The 25,854-nt window shown below is 39.1% G+C and overlaps 1 protein-coding gene across 11 annotated transcripts in view; it reads left to right on the forward strand.

Moving 5' to 3' along the window:
* RAD51B (RAD51 paralog B) overlaps nt 1-25,854 on the forward strand; it is a 409,186-nt gene that overhangs the window by 241,030 nt on the left and 142,302 nt on the right. For 10 of the 11 annotated variants that reach the window (XR_007905159.1, XR_007905158.1, XM_051791444.1 and 7 more), the window contains one exon: nt 16,890-16,968. The exons of the other annotated variant lie outside the window; for it this stretch is intronic. Coding sequence is in view for 8 of the 10 variants with exons in the window: in XM_051791444.1 (XP_051647404.1) it covers nt 16,890-16,968 (79 nt within the window). In the remaining 2 variants the exon portion in view is untranslated. The remainder of the gene's footprint in view (nt 1-16,889; nt 16,969-25,854) is intronic. 11 annotated transcript variants of the gene reach the window in all.

Here is a 25,854-nt window from a genome sequence, read left to right on the forward strand (position 1 = left end):
TTACAAAGGAGTTTCTGTTTTACCTAAGGAGCATACAAGCTCAAAGAGATGCTAATACTGGGGTGGTTTAGTTTATTACAGAAAAACTAATTTAACAGTAATGTAATTGTGAAAAGGGTCTAGGCTATCCTAGAATAGATCAGGCAAGGTGTTTTCAAATGAAAAGTGTTTGTATCATTGTGGAAAGGCGCTGGGCACATCTCTATAATACTGGAAATTTTTGTTCAAGCTACTTTCTGCTTACTTCTCTATCTACTTTCTTCCTAGCTAAAGTCTGTGCTAGATAGAATATGTTTATCAACATAGCAGCAAGTTTGAGCTGTTTCTGGTAAAAACTGTAAACCTCACATAAAGTTTTAAAACCAAACTTTGACATATTGACTTTGGTGGGCAAAATGCATGGCATCTTGTGTGAAAAGGTAGGGATCAGACATGATTCTCGTGTTCAGGCATTACAACTTTTATGATGCTCCAAACATATTAAGGGAGAATCATCTCAGAAGTTTGGATATCTAGGATATTATACTCTGAACTTGAATTTTTGCTTGTTTTATGAATCTTAAATCATTGTACTGTTCTAGATTAACAGCATAGGAGAATGATAGCCAGTGAGTGATTTTTAAAATCTACTGTACAGAAAACAGTGTAGTTTTTTTTGGTTCAACCTTATCAGTATATCTACCCTGAGCAGGATCAATTCATCTAGAGGGGTTTGCTCTACATAGACTTTTTAATCTTTGATCTCTCTAATTCCTGTGCTTTTAGCTGTGCTGTAAAAACAGGCTGAAAAAGAAGAAACTCTCTTAACTGCTTAGAAACTGAATACAGACTTCTGACCCACTTTAATGAATAAAACCCATTTTGACATACCACTGCCTGAGATAGACTGCACTTTGAAACAGAGGGGTTTTTATCTCCAGTGTTGCAGACGTAATGGGAGCTACCTGGCCAACTTTATCACATCTACCCATCATATTGCATCAAATAATAAAATATATAGTTTTCACAATATTACCTTCCCTTGGACTGATTGTTGTAACTGTTGGAAAAATACAATGGGATTTTAGGTCATCCACTCTAATGGGAATGGAAAGGATGTGTCCAGGAGGTGGTAGTGTATTATAACCACATGGTGGAAACCTTGAAAGATACTTGAGACTAAAAGGTAAAAGGCATTATAAATAGCTACCTGAGCCATCCTACTTCCATCTCTCACAGGTAGTACTTATGCTGTACTTTCATTAGGGAGAGATTTGTAAATTGCTCAATCCATGTTGAAGTTCAGTATTTCTGACAGACTTGTTATTGATGGATAACTTCAACTTTTCAGATACTGGTAAGAAGTATTGTAAAGTACAGCCAGTTAATGAATTATTTCTTCCTCGAGTATTCATATTGCAGCAACGCTAAATTGAAAATAACAAACAAGATCACTTGTCAATAAATTCCCTTGTCTCATCAAAAAAAGTGACAGACCTAGGTTGCAGTATAGCGTGAGTCAGTACTGAAGTTCTCCACTGGAAAGAGCTCATTTGATTTATCTTGGGTTTGCAAGGCCCTTTTACATTTGCGTCACAGGGATGGTTCATGGTCTCTCTTATCAGTCATTTCCTACAAGTCAACCCGGAATCTCTGGCAGAAGTTCTTGCACTAGTCCTGAGTGAACAATCAGTCTTATTTTTTTCTGCCATTTGATTTAATTTGGCTGTGCAGATATCTTGTGCAGTTCGGGGTGTTTACATACTGCACAACATTGAACTGGAATTTATGGACTTCAGGTCACAAAGACACCTGAATTGGCCTTGTACAGAGCTGACAGTGGTCTGAAAGGTTTAGTTTGGAGTCTGAGCCAAAGAAACCTTATCATGTCTGAGCCAGCACTGTCATTTTTTTCAGCAAATTGATGGTTCTGATCCAAGTTGTATGTTTGTTCTTCACTGCATGTCACTGAACTTATTTCTTTCAACATCACTATTTATCTACCTAATAATAATATGAAACTCTGTATCCACAGTCATTTCAAGCTACAGATAGAAAGTCACCTAATCCCCTCTTATGTTTTGTTAATATTTCCAGCTGGATGTGGTACATATATCAAAAACAAAAGAAAACTACTTTTCTCCATTTTTCATACATTTTGTCTTACTTCTCACTTGTAATTTTATAATGGCTATCTCAGTCTTCATTTGAAATAACTGAGCAAGCTGGAAGGAGAACACAGAAGTGTAATAAGCAGAAAAAAATCAAAGAGTTTCTTACTAATCTATTTCTTACTAATCTAATACCAACTATATTTAATTGATATTAAATATATTTTAAAAAAGACTAACAACTTACTGGAAGACATGTAGTAAAGGTTGGCATTTGGGTGCCATTGCAGGAAAGAAGAGTTTGAGAGAATTTTTTTCCCTACAGTTGTGCATTTTCTTTGTAATGTCTACCTTTTTGTCCTTTGAATGTAACTAATTAACTTTTGTGAAGTTCATATGTAGTTAGGATCCCTAAAGTCTGAATTTCTTAAGCATAATTCCCATGCAAGAGAATATCTAAGAGCTGTAAATGCTACTCCCAGTAATTTTGTGAAAAGACTGACTATTACATCTGATCTATGCTTCTGTTTCTTCTCCGACATAAAAAGGTTTATTAACCTACTGGTTGTTGTTTGGGGCCTGTTGTCATCAAAATTTCAGACCTGATGGGTTATAAAGTGATGTTTCAGGTTTTAAAGGGCTGACCAGTCTTTAGTGCATCTGTGCCATGCACTGGAACAGGAATGTTTGCCTTCACCTGATGGGGCATGTTGGGCATCCTCTACCCTGTAGAAATGTAAATGAAGCCTCCTAAAACTGTTAATGTTTGTTAGGGAAAAGTTTTTCGAGGACTCTTATTCAGCAGTTGTACATTTGGCAATACAGATGATGTTTACAAGGCCATCTAATCTTTCTATGAGCACATTGTTTTCCAATTCCTTGGTAAAATCTCTCCAATAATGTTCTTGCTAGAGAAAATCTGACTCTGGCAGAAAGATTATAATTAAATTTTAAATTAAATTTATCACCTTTTTCTTAACACTGGTAGAGCGTGACAGTACTCCAAAAGCACACTTATTGCATCTGTATGTATAAGCTCACAGATCTTTAGCATGATCTTTTTCTTGTCCTTGTTGTGTGATGCCCAGTGGACTCTAAAATACACTCTGCTGAGGCTTTACGTAAGATAATATTGCTGTCTCTGACATGAGAACTTAGCAGTGTTGTGTTAGCTTGTCTCCAGCGACTTGACTTTTATGAACAGAACAAAGTGAACACACAAAAACAGTTGGAAAGAGTTTAGTGCCACTAGTGTGGGTAAAAAATATTTATGCTGTGGTTCAGGACTTCAACTTGGTTGAATCCTAATCTTTCTGGCCCAAGTCTAGTATTTTAGGATTATGCCTTTATATCAAGGAAGTATGAAGGACACTTGTTTCTACTGAAGTTCAAAAACAATGAATGCAGACTGGGAAGAGCACACTTGTGATGCTATTTTACAATTTTATTTCAATTTATAAACAATAATGTTGGTCTTTTTCATCATTTAGAAAGCCAAAAGAAAGTAAAAGAAGGAATGAGTATTGTCTAGATAAAGATTTGACACAGATTAGAAACAGGCATCAGGGTTGAATTTACAGAGGATACTTTTTTATCTGTAGAAGATAAATATGTGGCTAAAATTATTATAGATACCTGAAGAATAATAAAAGTAATGAATCATGATAGCAATGCACATGCTAATTACATCCTTAAGAATGTATATTTCTTATGTTGTGCTGCTGAATTACACCAAGCTGATTTACTCCATGCAGTGACACAGGCAAAGGAGCCAGAGGCTCATCTCTGAGCGTGTGGCTCCATGGAGGAGAAAGTGTGCATATGCTGGGCTTCTGAGCTGTACTCCCCACTGGTCCCATCTCTTCCAGTCAGGTCTGGATGGAGGCAGCTGTGTATTCTGAGAACTGCTCTGGTGCTATTGTACTGGTACTCCCTTAGGAGGGCTTCATGATTTGGGACTCATGATCTCGAGGATAAAGTAGTGTTCCAGTATGTGTCGTGAATAAATATTGTGTCCTTCAGCCTTTTTCTTGTTTCCAGAACCCAAGTGAAATGGAGCAGTATGGAAGGCTCTGAAAAGCTACATAAACTTTATTTTCTGTTCTTCTCGCTACTGGTGTACTATAAATTTCATAAGTGACCATAAGCTGCCACATAAGAGAATTCCCATGGGAGCCTGTGTTTACGCTACTCAACTACTTTATCCAGCCACAGCACCATCTTCAGATCCCTTTTCCCAGCACTGTTTCATTGTGGTAACCAGGATGCTCTGGCTGACTGGCTGCTTTCCTGCTTAGTAAAAGCTACAAGCATTTTCTCCAGCATTACCCTTCATGTTGGACAATTATCAGGGCTTTGGGTCTCAAAAGTGTTATAGCATAGGAAATCTTTGTGGCAAAGTTCTTGTGAAGTTTCCTGGCCTATGGAGGACTCTCCACTGGGAAAATTAGGAGAGACTCGGAAACAGAAAAGATGACAATTTTACAAACTAGGGAATAAGGCAAATGGCAAGAAGACATAAAACGCTTCTGGGAAGAGGAATTTCATAGGATTTGTTGTTACATGAACTGAAAGGAGCTGATTGGCCCTACATGCCATGTATTTCACATTGGGGAACTTTGACCAAAAGTCTGACTTCAGCAAAGTATACTGGAGGCAGCCTAGTTTTGTGTAGTTCTCTGGCCATGTTGCTGCAGTTTAGACTCAATTTGGATACACATTGGCACTGCATTTTCTTTTCCAATTAAAACTTCAAGGCACCCAGTGGTTTCCTGGGCAGCACAGTTCCCTTCCACTGAAGTTATTGTTGAGTTATGTACATCAGTCCGGAAAAGGCTCTCTGGGTTTGTAGGTTCGGGAGTCTGCTCACAGTCTGGGAGAGGAGAGTTAAGGAAAAGCAGCGTTTTGTTGGATTTGCACTCTTGCATTCAGGACAGTTGTTGCTCTGGAGCACATCAGGGCAGTTCACCTTGAAAAGTTTTGGTTTTGTTGTCTGTGATTGTCTTTGACACTCATTTGAGGTTTTGATGGTTTCCTTCCACTCAAGTTGTGTTTATTCAGTCCAAGGATATTCAGAACTTCTCATTATAGTGCCTGCAGCTAAAACCACGTCTGAATGGCGCTACATATTACATGCTGACCTCTCTCACTTGAAATCCAATGTTTGGCACACCACAAAGATTGAAACAATTTGCAGACTGGTCATCTGTTGCTAGCAACTGCCTGGATATGCACAGCCAGAACACATGCCTTTTTTCTGGTTTTATGGGAGGGGGAGGAATTGACCCCACTGGATATTTGAGAAAACAGATAGCAGAGCTGTTTCTTATTGATCCTTCTGCTGAACCCTCTGGATAGGGTAAAGTAAGTACCTCTGGAGCTGTACCTACCTGGCAGAAAATTAATACAGTGAAGTTGCTACAGGTGTCTTATTTCCATATATGACTTTCATAGTTGCTTAATAAAATAGTGGCAAAGTTAGGAAGAAAACTCATGAATCCTGGCTCCCAGTTCCTGGCATTGTGCACTGTGAAAAAGTCCTTTATATATATATATTGCTTTTATAAGAAAGACCTGAAGCCAGCCAGGTATAGCAGGCCTGAGATTTGCAGTGTCCTCTTCCCTGGACTTGCCCACTCCCCTGTTTCTCTTCTATCCTTAAAGGATTCTTGGTTTTCATTTCTATCTCCTTCTTTTGTTTGTTTTCCTTCCATTTCTTTCCTTTGCAAGTATCGAATGTCTCCTGTGGGAGTAAGCCCAGCCACATGTGCATGCAATGATAGTTTATTTTTATTGGAATCATTGCCTGTGACTGTTATTCATTACTATAGGAAGAACTGCACTAACAAACTGCTCTGAGATATTTTTTTTTCTGTTGTAAAAAGTCTTGTTTTGTCTGTAACCATTGAGAGTATCCACTGATATCCTTAAGATATTGAGAGCTTGGAGCTCAGACACTAGTACTGCCTCCTGAATGTCCTGTTGTGTCTGGGGTCAAAAAGCAGAATCTTAGCACCTCTCAGCTTCCTTGTATGATGGTCAGCTTTTAGGTCAGCTTTTCAACCATCTGTCCATGTCTTTGCTACCTCAGCAACTCAGTTGATCTCTTATTGGGGAAGAATTTGTGGTTGCACAACGTGCAAGCACAGTCACTGGCTACTCTTAGGAAAGTAAACATCACCTGACCAGGTCTGCCTGTGATGAAGTGGCTGATTCAGAAAATGCAAGTAAAAAGTACTATGAAATGCTTCTACCTCACTTGCACTTGTAGCCTTGACACTGGATAAATAATCCTCACTTTTTTGTTTTCAAGTTATCACACAATTCTGTGTCACTGTAGGCAAGACTACTGTGTACCCCATCTTTAAGGCCATGTAAGGAATTCCTGGTACTTCTTTAAGATCAATCTGTAGGATAAATAATAAAACTGCTGGTAGTTGAATTAGGAACATATGCTTAACATGAATGTAGGATAGAGATGTAAGCAGCCTGAATAATTTCACATAAGAAATACAGAGGCATAGAGTTAATTTTTGCTGATTAACCACTGCTGAGGGTGGAGCACAGAGGAGGAAAGGTGAGTGATCTGCCTAGGCTTGCCCAAAAGATCTTACCTTAAAAATTATTGCTAGGATGAAACAAAAAGTCAATAAGTGATTTATCTGAAATTTTCTATTATCACATAGGTTCATGATTTCTAGAGATTTGTTCTAAATATTTCAGAATCTTTGCTTCCCACTTTGCTTCTTTCAATTCTTTATCCCATACTGAATCCATCTCGTGTTTTCCCTCAGGCTTTTGACAACTTTCATTTCATTAATTTTCTTACTCAAGTCAGTGCCTATGGTTGCTGTTTCCCCTGCAAAAATGTCTTAAATGCATCTGCATTTCTCCCTCACTCATTTTGTCTTAAGATGAGAAATAGGGAATTCTTGGCTTTGCAGTCTTAACAATGTTTTTTAATATATGAAATCTGTACACATCACACTAAAAAAAAACAAACAGATGTGCTGCTACATTTTGAGGGATTGAAACAACAGCAGGATGGTCAGTTGCCTTTTGAGTCTGTTCATTTTGCTGTTGTTTCCAGATGTGGACTAATGGGCATTTCTAGGATGTACACATAAACTCTGCTTGCCTACTTTTCTGCACTAATTGGTTTGAATTTATGGAATGTCTCTCATAAAGTGTCTCTAGCTGCCATTGTTGCTTTTCATTAAATTAGTAGAAAGGAAACTCATTCTTAAACAGTTTCCTTTGGGTGGAATTTTCCTGTGGGGAAAGGGGAGATACAACCCATTTAAACTGCTCTATAAAGAGTTTTATTGAGTTGTGGCCCATTAACCTGGCCTTGATGAAAGTCCTTTCAAGCAGCTGGACTTCAGAGAACCACATCTCTCAAGTGCTGTGCATGGCACAGATTAAATTATAGTTTCCTAAGAAATCATTTTAATCCAAATGGTGACTGGGTTTTAATTTTTTTTTTTATTTATTTATTTTTTATGTCCGAAAGCGATAGGGACTCCACATCTGCTACCAGTACTGGGGAATGTTTGTAGCACCACTTCTCATAGTTTACTCTCTAGTGCTCAAGACATCTTAAGCATCCCCTGTTTCAATCCACCGATTATTTATTTTTTTTTAACAGGGAGAATACATGTGTGGGGTCTAGATGTTTAGGAAGGCTGAAGAATGATTGTGTATATCTTTTTTTCCCTTAACTTGTCTGTTTTACCTCTTTATTCCCAATAATTGCATAGCCTGCCCAGGCTGTAGCCTTTCTTACTGACAAGCATACAGGTGCAGACAGTACTGCTCGAGTGGCTGACCTTTCTTCTGCTTGAAAGGAGAAAATTTCTTCATAAAAAGCTTTTCCTTGCAACCAGATTTGGACAAAGATACAAAGCAGGGGATAACTGTTTTCATAGGAAAACACAAGGCCCTGATAAAGTCAAACAAGCTCTACAGGGATTTGCTTTAATGTGATTTGATAGCATATTATTTGGATTTTGGTACTGATAGCAACTGTAAAATCTTTAGGACTGTATTTAATTTCTCAGCTTCAATTTATGCAAATGCATAATGGGGTTATTTTTTTCTCCACTCTAGTAAAGCCTTTTTAAAATCTATAGATTAAGTACCACGTATAAGCAAAATGTTGTTATCCCAAGAATCATTTGCGGTCAGTGATCAGTAAATTTTTTATATGTATATCTTGCGAGCTTAGTAAATGATTGCAGGAGACTGAAACTACTTTTTTTTTTTCAATAAAACAAAAGAGTCACTTTTTGTTTCTGTAACAAGGGGCATTTATCTCCCAAGTCAAAGCAGAACCTGTTGTGAGACTGAAGCCTCAGAGAGCTCCAAGGTCTAATGGGCACTAGTGTTTGGTAAGACTTGGCAGAAAACACAACCATTTTTCTCCTGCCTTGTAAAAAGCTATCCCATTGTCCTGAAGGATGCTTCAATGTGAAGAGGGAGCAGGGAACAACTGGTATAGTGCTTTGAGAAGCCTTGATGCCACTGCAGCATTAGTGCCCATTAGGGAACTCTTTGTTCTCTCCTTGGGTACCTTTCAGGTGGGCTGGAAGCAGCATGAGCTCTGAGATTGAGAAAGAGAGCTGGCCCTGGGAACTAGGTTACAACTCCTGCTCAAAAGTGAATGATCTGCAGAATAAGGACTGCTGCTTTAATTTCTAGAATATATCAAATTCCTGTACACTGGGCCCAAGAAGAAGCAGAAGGGAGGGCAGAAAAAACAATTATGAAGTCTGCTGGGATATCTGATGCAAAATCAACTTTGATGTTTTCCTTACTGAATTTTTCCTGGGTTCTGTTGCAGCTGAAAAAACAATACTTCTAATCTACAATAAGAAGGGAAATTCTGGCATGAAGATTGTCCACCCAGTCAATTTGGCACAACTATGGGAAAGCTTTGTTTAGCTTAGCACTGATTTTATTAGTACATGAGTCTAATCAAACCTTGAGAGATAGTCTTTTCCCTGTTGAGTGACGCTGTTGATGGTGTAGGCTGCCTTCTCAATTCTCAGCTATGCTCTTCTGAGTGAATGTGGTGTAGCTGAAAAGTTCTTCTGAAATGCACCATTATCAATGCTTGTTTATGCAATAGGAAAACAATATGAATTAGTGAAATATCCCAGCAAACCACTGTTGTTTCAGTAAGGCCCATGAGCATAATGAGAGCCAGACTCCCTTCACAGGGTCTCTTGTATTCAGTCTGTAGATCTGAATTACAAAATATGTATTGACTGTAAATGTGGGTTTGTTTTTCATTCTGTCTTTAGTGCATGTCAGTACAACAGATGAGAATAACGTAAGTCTAGGAGAAAAGGAAAGGTAAGAAAAGAGTTCACACAGAACAAAATAAAAAGAAGAATCCATTCACTGATAAGAAGCTAACATACTTTAAAAGAGTCTTCAGATAGCTTTATTCATGTTCCTCAGTCATTGTAAAGAACCAATTTCATATAATAGTCTCTGCAAAAAAATGGGGATGACATTGGTTGTCATTCCAGTCTAAATGGAAATGGTGTATTTAAAGGTAATACAGCTGATTTTCCCAACTATTTCATTGAAATATCTTAGTTCATTAGTTTTGTTGAAATAATTAGTTTTCCATTATAAAATATAATTATAAAATATATTTTTTTTTATCATGTGAGAGCTCACGGCTCAGTCAAAATCATCTTATTATTTCCCTGTTTGGTAGTTTATCATCATGGCATTTTCATAACTAATTTGATACAAGACTACTTCATCTTCCTTTTTTTTTTTTGTTAGGACATTGGCTTGATTTCTGGGATCAGACTACTTCTGAAAGTCATCCAATACATTTTCCAATTCATCACTTTCCTTGCTATTGACAGGGGATGTTGTCCCAATAATTAGTATTTTCTGCTGGGCTTCTGCAATCAATTTCTGTGATTCATCTCTTCCATAAAGCCTATAAACAATAAATTGTTAATAAAAATGCTTTCCCTAATTAAAAAGAAAACTTTAATGTACAATTTTTCTGTTGTCATCATCAATTCTCTCTAAGCCTTTTGTTTCTCAACTGTTCTGCCTGTGTCTCATTCATCTTTCTTTATCTAATCTAATGGCATCTACCCAGTTTCTATTCACTTTTCATCAAGGTGATATATTTCCTCTTTCACAGGACCTTTGTATTCTTAACGTACCTCATGGCAGAAATAATTTTTCAGTTTTTAATGTTTATTCTCCATTGTTGTCAAATAATAGATAATTATTGCAAACTCCTTGATGGGGAAATGTGATGCTAGAAAGGAAACTAAGATTTCAACATTTTGTAGAGGTAGGACTTGGCAAAACTCGAAATTGCCTTGATTTTTACTTCTCTCATCCATCTCTATCATTCGCATTTTGTAGGGACAGCAGCATAAGAATAACTGCATCTGGATTTTACATTCCGTTCCAGAAGTTCATGGGTAGATAACGGATAGCATTCCAAAAGTATCATAGATAGGATGAATTAGAAAGACTCAGTACTGTTTCATTAATTTTCTATGTCTATTTTCTGTTAATTTCACTATTTAAAAAAATAATTGTTGTAACCAAAATGCCTGTTAATTTCTTTAGATTGTTATTTACCATTACTGTTTACTCATCTCAAAATATGTACTACTTTTGGTGCAAATTTTGACTGCACTGAAGTGTTAATACGAAAAAATTTCTGGTGAGGTCTGTATTTCATCTTTGATTCTGTGATTAAATAGTGCTTATCACTAAAGATGTGTCTTTTGCTTATCTGGCTAGGAAACAGCAGTAGGTTCCTTTACATGCATCAAGAACATTAGTGGACTTCTATTCTCATTTCTTTTCCAGAAGCAAAAGAGGAATTGAGGGACTCTTTTATGTTGGACTGAAAATTTAGGTTCTTAAGTTTTGAAAAGTAAGATTGCGGAAAAATGTTTGTGTTTCAGCTTGTTATTAAAGACTTCTGATTCAGATCTGTGTTCAGATAATATACCTTTCTGTACTCTCTCCAGGTTTTGGCCAGGAGTTAATTGAATCAAGACATATAGTTAAATATATGTGAGTTTTAGAAAGGCCTATTCTGGCTGTGCTGTCTGCTTCAGAGGTATCCTGGAAGACCCGTCCTGTTCTCCATATCCTCAGGTGGCTGCTTGGAATCTTAAGGAAAGGAGCAGATGAGAAGATTTTAAATTACAAATTCTGTATTTAAAAAACAGTAACTTCTTCTTGGTTTATTCACCACAAAGATCCTTAGTTGCATGTGAACCGTCAAAGGACATTTGTTTGTTCCAACTCTGTCAGTTCTATTAACATAAAAGATATAGGATTTGAGAGACTTAATAGGTCGTGGAGTGCACCTTAGGCACTGCTTGATATCCCTTTCATAAATATTTTAATCTGAATCCTAAAGACATCATTTACTGGTTATGTTCTTTAAAATTTCCAACCAAAATGTCTTCATGGCTGCATGTTTGTTCTTCTGCCAGTGTTGCCAGTGTGAGAAGCATTTTTCTTTCTTCCTGCCCCATTCTCTCATTTCCCCTCTCCCCATTCATTTACACATGTAGATAAAGTCATCCTCCATTTTTGCTAGATTCCCTGAGCTAACTTTTTCTAATGGCATCTCAGATGAACACTCCATTCTTCTCACAAGCATACAGCACATCTCTTGCAGTTTGAGTTCATGAGTGACCTGTACAGTACATGGTCTTCCGGATTAAAACTTGCTGGTGGCTTGTACAGAAACACCCACATATCCCTGGTTTTGCCAGGTGTATGTGGTGGTGCACTGTACAACTGGATCCGCCGTTGTCTTGGCAACATCACCTTATGGGTCAATAATCTGATGAGGTACTAATATACCCAGGAAGTGTCTTCTTTTCAATAACTGACTGTTTCCCTTTTTATCCTACAGCTTCTATGCCTATGCTTGTTTTTTTCATTATCAGTTCCCATTTAACAGTGTTAAAAGCTTTTAACATCCAAAGAGATGAGTTCAAATTTGTATGAGATTGCTAAAAAAAATCAAAGGAGGGTGTCAGGTATGTCTGACATGCCATCCATGTTTTGTTTTACCCCATTTTCCAAGTCTTTAGTTCATAGAAGAATAGAATATCCTGCATTGGAAGGGACTCAAGTCCAACTCCTGGCCTGAAGTATTGTTCAAATGCTTCTTGAACTCTGTCAGGCTCGGTGCTGTGACCACTTCCCTGGGGAGCCTGTTCCAGTGCCCAACCACCCTCTGGGTGAACAACCTTTTTCTAATATCCAACCTAAACCTCTCCTGACACAACTTCAGGCCTTTCCCTCGGGTCCTGTCATAGGTCACCAGAGAGAAGAGATCAATACCCTCCCTTCCACTTCCCCTACAAGAAGTTGTAGACTGCAATGAGGTCTCCTCCAGGCTGAACAAGCCAAGTGTCTGATCTCAGCCACTCCTCATCCAGCTTGCCTTCACCATCCTCATGGCCCTCCTTTGGACACTCTGTAATAGCTTTATGTCTTTTTCATATTGTGGCACCCAAAACTGCACACAATATTCAAGGTGAGGCTGACCCAGTGCAGAGCAGAGCAGGACAATCCTCGCCCTCAACTGGCTGGCGATGCTTTCCCTGATGCCCCCCAAGACAGGGTTGACCCTCCTGACTGCCAGGGCACTACTGACTCATATTCAACTTGCCATCAACCAGGACCCCCAGGTCCCTTTCCATGGCACAACTTTCCAGCATCTCATTCCCCAGTTTGTACAAACATCCAGAGCTGCCCCATCACAGGTGTGGAATCTGGCACTTTCATTTGTTGAACTTCATGTGGTTGGTGATTGCCCATCTCTCCAATTTTTCAAGGTCTCTCTTCAGGGCCTCCCTGCCTTTGATGGAGTCAACAGCTCCTCACAATTTAGTATCATCAGCAAACTTACCTAGTATGGCTTTGACTCCTGCATCCAAGTGATGTTATTCTTCTCTTCAAAATTTCTTCTAAAGCCCTGCATGGTACTCAAATCAGGTTGCAGGGCTCAACTCACTAGTTTACATTTTTTTCCCTTCCCTTTGAGGACTATGTTTGCTGCTTCTCAGTTATGTTATCTTCTTCAAATTCATAGATACATGACAAAACTAGCTATCAAACCTAGATTCATATGCTGATTCTTGCAGTGTTTTTCCTATAGAGATTATCTACTTTCTGCTGAATGTGCTAAGCTCCTGGAGTTTTCTTTCCATTCATTTGATATTTTTGTATCTATGTGATATAGATAATTCCCGTTATGTGCCTCTTCTTCTTTTTCAGTATTGTCCTACTTGTAGAAAACTGATTATTTCTTCAATTATATCTAGAATCCATTTAATCACTATCCAATGTCATTTCATGATAACTTCAACTTTTATTTCCTTTTTAATGTTGATTATATTAAAATTGTTGATCTTTCCAGGGTCAACATTACCTTGATTTTTGGTAATTCTTCCTTTTACCTTCACTTCCTGGCCTCCAAAACATAATTCTCTTTTTTTGATATATATTTCCTTCTATGCTTTATGAGTTCCTTGTCTATATGTAAGAACCTACTTTGTGTTGTCTATTCCAACCAGAGGATGGTTTGCAATGACCTTTTACAGTTTTTTTCTTTTTGGTTGAAAAACAAATCTAAATACATATTTACTTCTTTTTTAAAAATGTTGTGTTAGTGTAGAGTTTGGTGTTATAAAAAAGAATTCTATGTGCTCTATCTGGTTCTGAAATATGCAGTCGTACTTTCGAGATTCTTTTTCTCAGTAAGCAAACATTCAAAATAAAGCAATACCTTTGAATATTCTGAGCTGTTCTTGTTTCACTAAGAAGGAAGCTAATCCAGAGCCTCAGATGTAGCTGTGCATCTGTGAAAGGCAGCAGCCTTTGAGAGGAACCCTATGATGTGCTGCTGAAATAATGTGATTTATTATATTTTTTCATTGCTATACTTAGTTATGTACATATTGTAACTGCATAAAAATGCGGCAACACAATATACATATGGTTATTTGAATGTCTATCCATGTGCATGTGTAACCTCTGTGTGCCTAGTGCACATATAGGTTAGTATTTATGTGCATAGAAGTGCATGGAATGCCAAAAATTTGACCTTAGACAAAAGCTTTGTAACTGTTTCGCTTCGCATATTTCCAGTTAAACATCCAGCTGTTGTGGGAGGTTCTACCTGAGTGTTTGCACAGTTTTTCCACCCATCCTCCCCCTCATGTTCTCAGAGGTGAGGGAGTGTGCAAAGCCCCTGGAGGCACTCAACTTCACTCTTCTTTCCTCCTGGCAGAGTCCCCCTCCTGCTGTGCTATTGGGAAGTGCTGGCTCTGGGGATAATGACAGGCAAGAGAATTTGGGTTTTGTCAGGGTGCATCAGGGATGTGGGATATGATGTGCCCTTTTCTCCAGAAGATCATCCCAGAGAGAATGGTAATTAACATGGAAGAGGGGAAAATGCAACCACAGGAGTTTTCCTACTTGGGGTATTCACAAAGTTTCTATCGCATCCTGAGGTGATTTTACCACCTTCATATGGCTGAAAGGAAAACACTGACATTTGGACTGGTCTGATGTTTTCTGGCTGTATTTGTGGTCTTCACATACCTGCCTTTATTTTTCATATTCAAAGAAGAAGGGAGATTCTTTGGTTTGGTTTAAATGCTGAAAACCATAAAACTGTTAGCTAGCTGTGGGTCATAATGGTTACATTTGAAGAACCAGATATGAGGATTTTGTTTCTTCAACCTGTATCAGAATCAGGTGAGAAAAGAGTTGGAAGACTAAGCATCTAAGCATGGTCCTGTCTGCAGATTACATACAAATACAAATGAAACCTACCTACTCTGCAGACACCCTTAGCATTTCAAGTGCTACAGGAAAGTCACATGAGCTGTGATACCGCAGCAGAATTTGCTGCCAAATTCTCTGGATACTTAAGGACACTGCAGAGCTCAAACTTCTGGTGCTTAATATTGTTATTCTTACTCTTAGGAATAAATGTCCCAGTCCTGTATGTCTGTGAAGTGATTCAATACTGTCTGACTTTACAGGGTGAGCACGAAATTGTTGCTTTCCTGTAGTCTCTCTTGGGTTTTGTAAAACCTGCTCAGTGTTTCCCCACTGATTGTTAGGCACCACCAACCAAAATTTATATGCAGTGACCCTTATGAATGCTTGAATGTTTGGCAGAATTAGGGCATGACCTTTGGAAATAATGGTTTTTTTTTTTACTTCATTTGAAATCACCAGGATCTGCTAGGACCTCTAAAAATGAGATTGTTACTGTCTGTAGTTCTAAGAAATCTGTACTTAAATGTATCTGACAGAGGGCTGCCTATTGTGAACTGTGAGAGTGCAGTATCTTACAGGGCTTTGGAAATTTAGGGACTGAGGTGTTTGATGGTTCCACAGCATGCTGCTCAACAAGCCTCACAGATGGGGTAGATGAAATCGGTGCACTGAAAGAAAGTCAACGGGTCAGCTCTGTGTCCTCAGTAGAGGCTCTACTGAGAGGATCTCTTCGGATCCCTGCTGAATGTCAGCATGAGCTGAAGGGAAACTGTCTACCCAAACCATGTCCTCAGGCCAGGAAGGCAGGAAGGATCTCCCAGACACGGCCACTGCTGGGAGGGCTGGTTTCCAGACATGGTCCTTTTTTAGCTGTTGAAGAGATGAGCAAGAACCATGTTTCAGGTTTGTTCAGCAGCTCTGCACCAGAGGCAAAGCAACAGCACATTCTGTGCTTCAGCCACTGCTGCCAGCAGCTTTTGCAGGGCCACACAGGCACCAGCAGATCAGTGTTTGTGCTGATCACACTCTGGGCAGAATGTGTTAAATCTGTCATTAAAATGTCACTTTCATGTAGGTTCATGTAACAGAATGGGGATTATTTTGAGGCAACCTGTGAGAGAGCAGTCCTTGGCAATGAGCAAAAATCAAACAACCAAGAAATAAAGCCTGGCACATTTGTTTGAGTTTGCCACCTGCAGGTCCCACATTCCCTACCCTGCCAACAAGCCCATTTCTTTGTCTCCAGAGCTCTGCTGCAGTTCATCTTCCACAGAGGATGGTTCTTCTGTAGTGGAGCCAGGGAGCTTGGGGTATTTCTGACCTGATGGTGAATGACCATCACACCCTAATGCCAAGCTAAATTCAATTGTGTTATACACTGCGGGGGAATTCCAGTTCCTATTTTGATATTCCAAAGACACGATCCTTGGATAAAGCTTTGCTTGGTCAATACCCCTTTTGCAAAAGAGAACATCCAGATACTTGCAATGGCATATTACCATCCCTGGTGTGGTGACCTATGGGGTGGACATGTTGCTTCCATGGTCTGGAGGAAGTTAATGGGTGGAGTTCTTCGAGAAGCCAAGGGAGCATATCTGTGGAATGGCTAATGGCAATTAAAAATTGCCATACACAGTGGCAGTAGCAGTTTTGCTCAAAATTGTCTCTGAGTGCAACAGCCTGAACCAGCAGGAATGATTAAGCTTAAAGGGATGTCAGTAAGACAAGCAAAACTTACTGCTTTCACAGCAGTGTTTTTTTAAGACCTGTGGGTCCTTTTAAAATTGTAGTATGGTCCATATATGTGTATGAGAACACCTCAGTTACTTAGAAGTGACAGGGCTAGATCAATAACTACCATGTTATTTCTGAAGTATGCTTTACTACTTCTGGAAGTTAAATTTGGTGAGATTGTTTTACAGATTTCAGCTTTGATCAGTGTGTTATAAATATGTGTGCTTATATGTTATGTTTGCTTTGCAGCTCCTGGTTGCTAAATCGCCTGTTTCTCCATTCTCCGCTTTTTTCTACACCATTGAGAAATCAGGCTTGGTTCTTCAGGGTAAGACGAGAGCATTGGTTGTTTTGCCTTTTCAATTAGTATTTTAAGCAGACTGAATGTAGATAACAGCAACTATTGCTGAAAATGGTACTATTTATGACTAATTAAAGCCCCACGCATTTCAACAGCCTGGTTGACAAGGACAGCCTTGTGCTGCATTTACTGATTTGTCTTGGATTACACTAAATTAGTTTTTCTATATTGCCATGGATCTAGGAATGGGCCCAGAAATTATTAATCAAGGCTCCCTATTTTCCTTCAAGGTAAAGTGAAATGGTTCTGGTAACATTGGTCCTGTGGGATAGATTTCTTCAGGAAAAACATACCCATCTATCATTAATAACCTGCTCTAATAAATGTCTCTTCTTTAGCAAGTGGCTTGACATCAGTAAAAATACAGGAAATTAATATCTGTTTTCTATATTTGTGATCATTTTAATGCTAATACCCCATGGTCTTAAATAATCCTCAGATTCTCTGGGATATGAGGTAGTATACTGAAAAGCTGGATATTACCACCATGATGGCAGGGAACTAGGATTCCTTGTGACCATGTCCTAAATCATGTACTTTCAGACCACAGCAAAGAAAGAAGTTCAACTCTTCCCTTCTTTTCCCCATTTATCCCAATAAACATCCTTACTTTTTGACAGACAGCCAATTTTGTTGAGTTGCTCTCTGTTGATACGCAGCCTGGCTCCTTATTGCTGCATCAGTTTAACAGACTAAATAAAACTAGTCAGTGCCTGTCAGCTTTTGCTCAGAAGAGACAGTGTGATATGCAGCCATGGTGGTAAGAAGAGTGAGTATAGCTCTTTCTCAGGTTCCAGTGATTGGGAATCACTGATCCCATGAGTGACTAGGGACATTTTAAGGGATGTGAACAGTTCTTTCCGATTGCGTGTTTCTCACCTTCAAACAGGCCGTACCATACCAATGACATTTATATTTCCTAATGACTCAATGTGCTTACATCTCAGGTGATGCAAAATGTCAGAAAACAAAAGAAATAAAAATGTTTTGTGGTGTGTTTTTGCTTCCATTTGGTACATCTACATAATGATAATGGGGACAGGGGTCCATCCTGTGTTTCTAAGCCTTTAGATACTATATTCAGTGTATTCTTAGATAGCATTTTGGGCATTTGATCTGCCTTATTTGGTACCAGTAATTGTAAAAGTCTATAGGAACTAGAAAAAAATTTTATTAGTTTAAACTGAGGTTACTTGCAAGAGTTGTTCTTGACATGTTTTGTTTCAGTGTAGGGCTGAAGATAAGCTACTTTTCTATCTTGGATGTCTTCTGGGTTACATAGATGTTTCTGGTTATTATAAAAAAAATCAGTTTCCTGCTCTGTCCTCAGGCACTAATGTAGTGAAACTTTGAGAAAGAAAGTTTTCCCATTTCAGAAACAGAGAGCATTTGTTCAGAGAGGATGTTTATTTTTTCAGTTCTTTTCTGTGGGCCATGAATATAGCTTTCCCAGGACTGAACCCTACCTTTAAAGAACAAATGGGCCTGTTTACACTTAATGATGATGGAACAGCACTTTCTGATAGAAGGGTATCACTGTATTAGGAGTGTGGCAATTGCTGATTTCCCTATATCTGTATGTTTCTGGGGTGTAAATTTAAAACATCATTTACCATTTTTCTAAAAACAGATGAGATACCAGTTTGGATTTCTTTAAATAAATGATATCTCAAGATCAGGCATTCTTTGTACATTTTGGAAGGCAGCTAGAAGCTTGTCTTTGTGTGAGCCTTTTGTTACGTTGACTCGTATCATCATCATGGCCAGTCTTCGTGAACAAAGATTTGGGAAAGGTCTCTACCCATGTTTGCTACAAGCGCGCTGGTGATACAGGGCTTTGCAAATGTGGGTAAGGCCTTTGAGCCTGCGCAGTGGATTTTTTAGGTGAGACACAGTGTGCGCTGAACTGAGCCCACCCTTTAATCCTAAGGTTCATCTGCCGGGGCCGAGCGAGCTTGGATGGTGGCAGCGAGGTCCTCAGGACGTAGGTTTGTTTAGAGTGACCTTCTCTTAGATGGATGGCCTTACAGGGCTGAACGAGCTCCATCTGCCCGGGTTTAGAGTTGTCCTTCTCTTCTGTGTGTTCTGGGGCTCCCCCTCTCATCTCCCACGATGGCACTGTCCACACAGGCGAAGCTCCCACTCTCCCGCTCCTCTCCGTGCCCGGGCCCGAGCCATTACGTTGACTACACCATTATGTTTCTACTTCAAATATTTTTCTCCAACACGGGTAGCAAGGAAGGGCATGATTCCCCTGATAATGTGCCTCAAGTGTTTTAGAAGAAACTTCTAAGCACTTACATGTAAGCCATCTCCCTGACCTGTGCAAAGTAAATATTGCATGTTCTCATCCCACATTTCAGTGATCATTATTTCTGTAGAAAGAGGAAGTGAGCAAATCACCAGGAAATGGCTGGTTTGGATTAGATGCAGAAAGTGGCACCAGGCCGCCTTGTGCAAGAGAAGCTAGAGTTTTCCTGGGAGTTGTAGTTGGTACTTCTTTCCAAAGGGAAGCTGGATACAAGGTAAGATGAGAGCAAGGTAACTGGCCATGGATCAGCTGGTGATGGAGTATCTCTGTGTTGCTGCTTAAGAGACATCATGTAGCACTAGCAAGTGGAATCTGTCCCACAGCCTGACTGCAAATGCAACTCTCCCATTCAGGCTTTGTTGTTTAATTCAGTTGGTGTCAGGAGGTGAGCACATTCAGTGTGGCTGATGAGAACAAGTGGATGGGTGTGGGAACTGGTGAGAAGCAGCAGCTGGCTGAAGTGCCCAGGATTCTTTCTTTTTACTCAGGGGGTCCCATCCCGGGACCATTAACCAATAGGCCATAAACAAATTGATATCGGAAAATGTGGCTGGAAGCTCCTTGATTAGCGAGGGTGAATGGGGAATGAAAGACAAAGTGAAAGTGTGATTTAACAGTTCCACAGGCAATTTCCATTGCCACCTCTGAGGGATTAGGATGTGTGGAATAGGCTAAAAAAAAAAAAAGAGGAGTAGCTCCCTCCCTCTTTGTTCTGTGGACTGGAGGATAATAAAACGGCAGGAGAGGCAGTGTGGCTAGTTAGGGATTTCGCAGACTGCTATTTGATGCAGTTTAAGGAGCCCTTCTGCTATTGTTGCAGTTAAAATGAGAAGCGGAACTGTTCTCCATTCGCAAAAATCTCCAGCGTCCTCAGGAAGAGGGCTGAGAGCAAAAGGCTATTAAGATGGTAATGCTGCCCCATTTGGAGGAGTGTATCAAAATCCTCTTTGTCAATGTAAATCGCTGTTCTGTTTCCCTGGTATCTTTGCATCTAATGGCCTCTGCAAGCACAGAAGTTTTTGGAGGAGACCCTAGTGAAGGCAGAACTGCTTCTCTTTTATTGTCAGAGGAGATCTCCAGGCTGCCCAAGGGTGCCATGGAGAAAAATTCTTTGCTTTTATAAACTTTAAGTGTTCAGGGATGAAGAGAATCCATTTACTCGCTCACTCTTTAATTCCACGTTCAGACTTAAGAAATTAAATTTGATGATTCAAAAGCATTGGACAGTCAGAGATTTAGCAAGGAAACTCTAGAGTTTCCTCCTTTAGTTGCTTCAGTATGCTCTGTGCTGTGGAGGGAGTGGACTGCAAACCTAAAAATATCCCTCAATTGCCTTTACATTGCAATACAATGTCATGTCATGTACTGCCATGCTATACAGTGACACTCTGTAATGAATCTAATTGTGAGTTCAGAATCCAGTCTGCCAGCAGACAAAGAGGCAGAAGCCTGGATCTAAGCACTGCAAAATATTCAAAGTTTAACTGTCAACTTGTGTATGCTGTTTAAGGACTTGCTGTTGCTTCCCTATTTCAATATACCAGTTAAAGTGAGTGCAGTTATATTGTTAAAAAGAACAATAACAATAAAAAAGCTACAGATTGCTTGAGTGCGAGTCATAAAATAATTTTTCTCGTTGGCAGTGATATAATTTCTGATTTGATTGGAAATGATTAGCTGGTAATTCTGTTCCTGGTGTATCAGTCAGAAGGGATTCTGAGCTGTTCTTGCCTGGTTGTAGTTTTCTTGAAGTTGGTGTCAGCAACACCTGTATGTAGCACGTGCAGGGTTAGGTCAGCTGAACTAGAAGATACCACTTAGCCTTGCACACACATATGCAAAAAACATAGACTGAATAAACTGATGTCAGTTTTAATCTGTATTCTGTAGGTGATTATCTGAGTCTAGCTTTTGAAGCAGCAGTGTTCTGGGGTATAAATACAAGCAAGCAACAAGCCTAGCTATTAGCAGCTGATAACTCTGCTGTTTGTGGAAATCTCATTCCATCTTATTTAAGTAAATGCCTTCTGTTACCAAGAGGATGGTGTTGTGAAAGAAGACAGGGAACACGGTGGCTACTTGCCAACTTCAGACTCTAGTGGGATTTTTAACTGAATGCTTTAACTGAGTGATTAACATTGCTCTTCACTGAAAAAACTCAGAAGCACTGAAAATGTAAGGCAAATTATATTAGTGAGCTAGGACTTGCTTTTGAGTAATGATTTATTTTCATAGGGTTTAAAGATAGGTAAAATTAGCAATTCATCCAAACTGACCTCCCATATATCATACATGTTTCTTTCAGGTACCTGGTAACTTAGATTACACTGAATTGTGTCTTTTAGAAAGGTATTCACTTTTGTTTGAAGACATGCGAGTACCTGGTTTGCCTTTATAGTGTTTTCAAGTTTTAGCTACCTTGCTGCTAAACGCTTGTTCTGTATTTCAGATTAGAATTTGTCTGCCTTCAGCTTTTAGCCTCAGTTCTTCTCATGACCTTCAATGCTAAATAAAGCTCTGTTGCTATCAGATGGTTGCTATTTTTCATGAGTCTACTTGGCATTGTGATTTCTCTATGCTATGTTATATTTTACTCTTCCTTTTGAAAGAAAGTTATAACTCTGTAAATATAACCTCAAAACTTCTGTGTGTCATGCTGACTGGCTTTCCTCACTACTCAAAGAAAGGACAGAATACTTTGTATTGCTAAAGGGAAGAGTTTGGGTTTTGTGCCACAAGATGGAATGATTAGTTAGTTGATTATTCCACCCTTTCTCCTGCCCTCTTTTCCACTGCACACAATCTGTCTTAACACAAACGTGCTCACTTGCATGTAATGTCTTATTGAGACAGGTAACTTCTGATAAGTAGAAACAAAAGAATGTGGCACTTGGCAGAGAGTGTCCTAGGTTTCAGAGTACTAAGGGAAAAGTTGTAGTAGCAGCTAAATCTAGGGAAACCTTGGTACATTAGTTTCATTTGTCCCTAAAGTAATGAAAGAGGCTCATTTCAATCTCAAAATAGCATAGGGTCTGGGTTTGTAGTGCAGCATGGCAAACTGTCTCCAAAGTGCTATAACTAATTTATGTGACTGAAGCAAGTGAAAAGTACCTCATTTTATTTTGTAAAGAATCGAGTAGTGAGGTAGAAAGAGAATTCTGAAAGAAAGGACAGCATTATTTGTATTGTATTGTGTGGGTTTGAACAGTAAAAGACAATTATTTACTACATCAAAAGCTTTTATTCAATTGAAGAACTGTAACTATAAAGTGACCTTTGTCTGAAGCAACATGGATGTAATCTGTAAAATGAAGCAGGGTTGTACTTGATGTGCGAATGGGTGGAAGACAGATTAATGGGAATAGAGTTGTGCATTGCTATTGAGATGGTAACAGATTTGCAGTGCCACTGGTGATTTCCAGCTCTATTGGAGGCATAAAGATGAACTGATCATTGTTAGGATCTCTGTAGGGTGAAACCGTTTTTGCTGTATTCCCCACAGGACACTGAAAGTCTCATGCTATTTCTAACAGGTTAGTAATGATGAGAGCAAAAAAGCGCTATCAGTCAGGTTAGGTCTATCCAGGCAGTAAGGCATGTGAAAAATATAAAACTCCCATCATCCCAATGCCAGCAACATCTCCTGTACAGATGTAGCTGACATCAATGAAAACATCCTTTTGTTTGGGCAATTCATGGCATTTTGAGGAATGGATTACTAAACCTGACCCAGGAATGGTGTTTGCTTGGGTGAGAGTGTCCTCACTAGATGGCTGTGTGGGAACTGCTCTACTGCTCTGCAGCAGCATTGGCAAAGCCTTGCTGGAGTAGCCAAACTCATGGCTATCAAATAAAGGAGGTCAAAGAAACAAAGCACGGATGCAAAACCAACTAAAAATGTTAATGAAGAGAGGGGAAATGAAAATATTTTACTGGTGAAGGAGAACTAGAGGCATCTTGGGTTTAGATCCAGTAGAAACAAAATAAACTGCCATTTCAATAAAATTAAATGCTTCTGTCTGCAAACATGAACTTTCATATAGTAGCCTAGTAGATAGCAGATTAGTAAAGTTTCTAACCATACTTTTTGCTGTGAGCTTAAATTGTGACAGGGTATTATGCTGGATAAATCCAGTTTAGCACAATGTCTTGAATTACCTGCTTATTTTTGAAGATGCTTGTAGAGATACTGAAGACACAGTACTGCTGCCTTGCACTGAAAGCCAAATATGTCCCTAAATGCTTTGCTAGAGTGCAACTGAAGTGCCAGCATTTCATTTGTCTGAAGTTCTACTAAGTGTAATATGCAAAAAACCTTAGTGCAGGCAGTGGGTCAAATCTGTTCTCATTTACACAAATGTGAAACAAAACTAATTTCTTTTAATCCAGTGTTGTTAAAACAATGAGCTGAAGAGTGTAAATCTGTTCCCCTCTTTTCAAGGCTGGCATAGGCTTTCTGGGACAAAATGATCTCACTTCAGAGAAATCTCCTTACCAGGCTCTCTAATGAATTCCTGATCAAAGTGGGTTGCTCCCCTGGGTTTTCAGCATAGTGCTTAAGCAAATGGCCTTTTTTCTAAAAGGCTTTTAACATAAGGACTGAAATTGTCTGTTGATTAGGGGTAGTATCTGTGATTTGTGGCAATATATTGTTCTGGGAACTGAACATTGTAATAAAATACCAAATCTCTACTAGTAATTGCCTGGATTTAATGTAGCTGTTACATTTTTCAAGCTACAGATTTGTAGAATAAGGTCAAATGTACCTAAAATGGACTTAATGTTCTTAAATGGACACAGTCATGAGTAGGAAGCCAAAAAAATCTGTTCAAAAACATGTTTTTCAGCCAGAGTAAAGTCTCGTACTTTTGTGTGCAGCTTATGAAAGTAAAAGGCAATTAGGTCTTGCTGTGATTTATTCCTTTCTCACATAGGCACGACTGGATTTCTTTTGTTATCCTCAGAAGTTATATCTGTTCTGGCTTCACCACTAACACATTTGGTGAAGCCATCACTACTGTCATTTGATCTTGTGAAATGATAATTAGCAATAGAGGACTATGACCCAAATGACTTAACCTTGGTAATACATGCAACTTTTCTTTAGCTGTACAAATTCATGTATTCTCCATGTTAAAATCTTATAAAATCTCTGACTGTACAGCCTGTTCACCAAAGAGAAATACTGGACTTTTTATTGTTCCATATGCTGGGGAGGGGAGAGTGCTGTGGAGATCCTACAGTTGCCTACGGTTTAAACCAGGAAGTCTCTAGAGTGCAATTCTTTGTAGACAAGCACATTTGAATAACACTTCATCTAAACTAGAAAACTTTGCCTGAGGGGGAATGTACTAGCACAGGGGTAATGCTTTACAAATAGGGCTTCCACTGCTTTGGCCCCAGTACTGTTTTCTTTGAATCTTTCTCTGTTTCCAGAATTAACACATGCAGAACAACCTCAGGTATCTCTGTATCTGACATGTTGACTTGCCCTGTCTTTGAAACTGGAGTAATCACAGATTTAAATGATCTTCTCATAGAACCTTAAGTCTGTCTTGATAACATGGAATAGGAATATATAGCACTTTAATAGAAACAGACATGATAAACTCTCTCAGCAAACAGCTTATTCAAAAGCTTTTTTTCTTTACAGTCATTCCCTAAAATTAATAATATTGGGCTGTTGCTGTGAAGTATTTTCTGCAATGTTCCTTTGAACTTTGACGCTGCTCCTCAATGCTTACATTGTAGTTAAACCAGAATCTCATCCTTTGCCATTCAGTTCTGTGAAGACCCCTGAAAAATTTGTGAGATTAAATTTCAGGGCCAGATTGAGTTAAAACAGGGATTATAGAGACGAAAGAGGCAACAACTTTAGTCAGCAGTTTGCTGGAACCTGGCTGTTCCTTGATTTGCCACCTGAATAACCCTAGAGGGTCTGCCTTAGGCTTCAATGGAGGCAAGGCAGCACACATATAACTGCAGGGGTGCAGAGGAAGCAAAGGCAAATGATATTACAATTAACAGTTCAACAAGAGATGTTGTTGTTGAAAAGATTTTGCTTTATTGTCCACTGAATCTCATTTTCATTTAAACTTCCTAGTTTTTCCATTACAGAAACCTTCTCCCATACAGTCCAATGCCCTGTGAAGGTGCACTTTCCAGAAGTAACAGCAGAGATGTGAGGAGTGATGTTTCTAGAAAATGTTGGGGAATATTGGAGTGCTATCAAGTAGGCCGAATAGAGTGCTATATGCTGTTGTGGAGACCTTGGCTGAGATATGTCTTACTACTCAGTGAATAGGCTTAGAATAAGTAGGCTGATATCCAAAGTTGTGAACACCAAGTATTGCACTCCTAAAGATTTCTGAGTGAATTTAGGAAGGATATTCTTGCTTAGTAGCATATAGAAAACATCCCATTCCTCCTTCAGGCTGCATATGCTTAATGAAGGACTTCAGCTTGAGGCATGTCAGGTGTGAACTGTACACTACATCTTTTACTTCTTGCCATATTATGCTGTGAGTGAATTACCTAAAGCA

The sequence above is a fragment of the Manacus candei genome, unplaced genomic scaffold, assembly GCF_025592945.1.
Source record: "Manacus candei isolate 608988 ecotype Guabito, Panama unplaced genomic scaffold, ASM2559294v1 h1tg000033l, whole genome shotgun sequence".
NCBI classification, from domain to species: Eukaryota; Metazoa; Chordata; class Aves; order Passeriformes; family Pipridae; genus Manacus; species Manacus candei.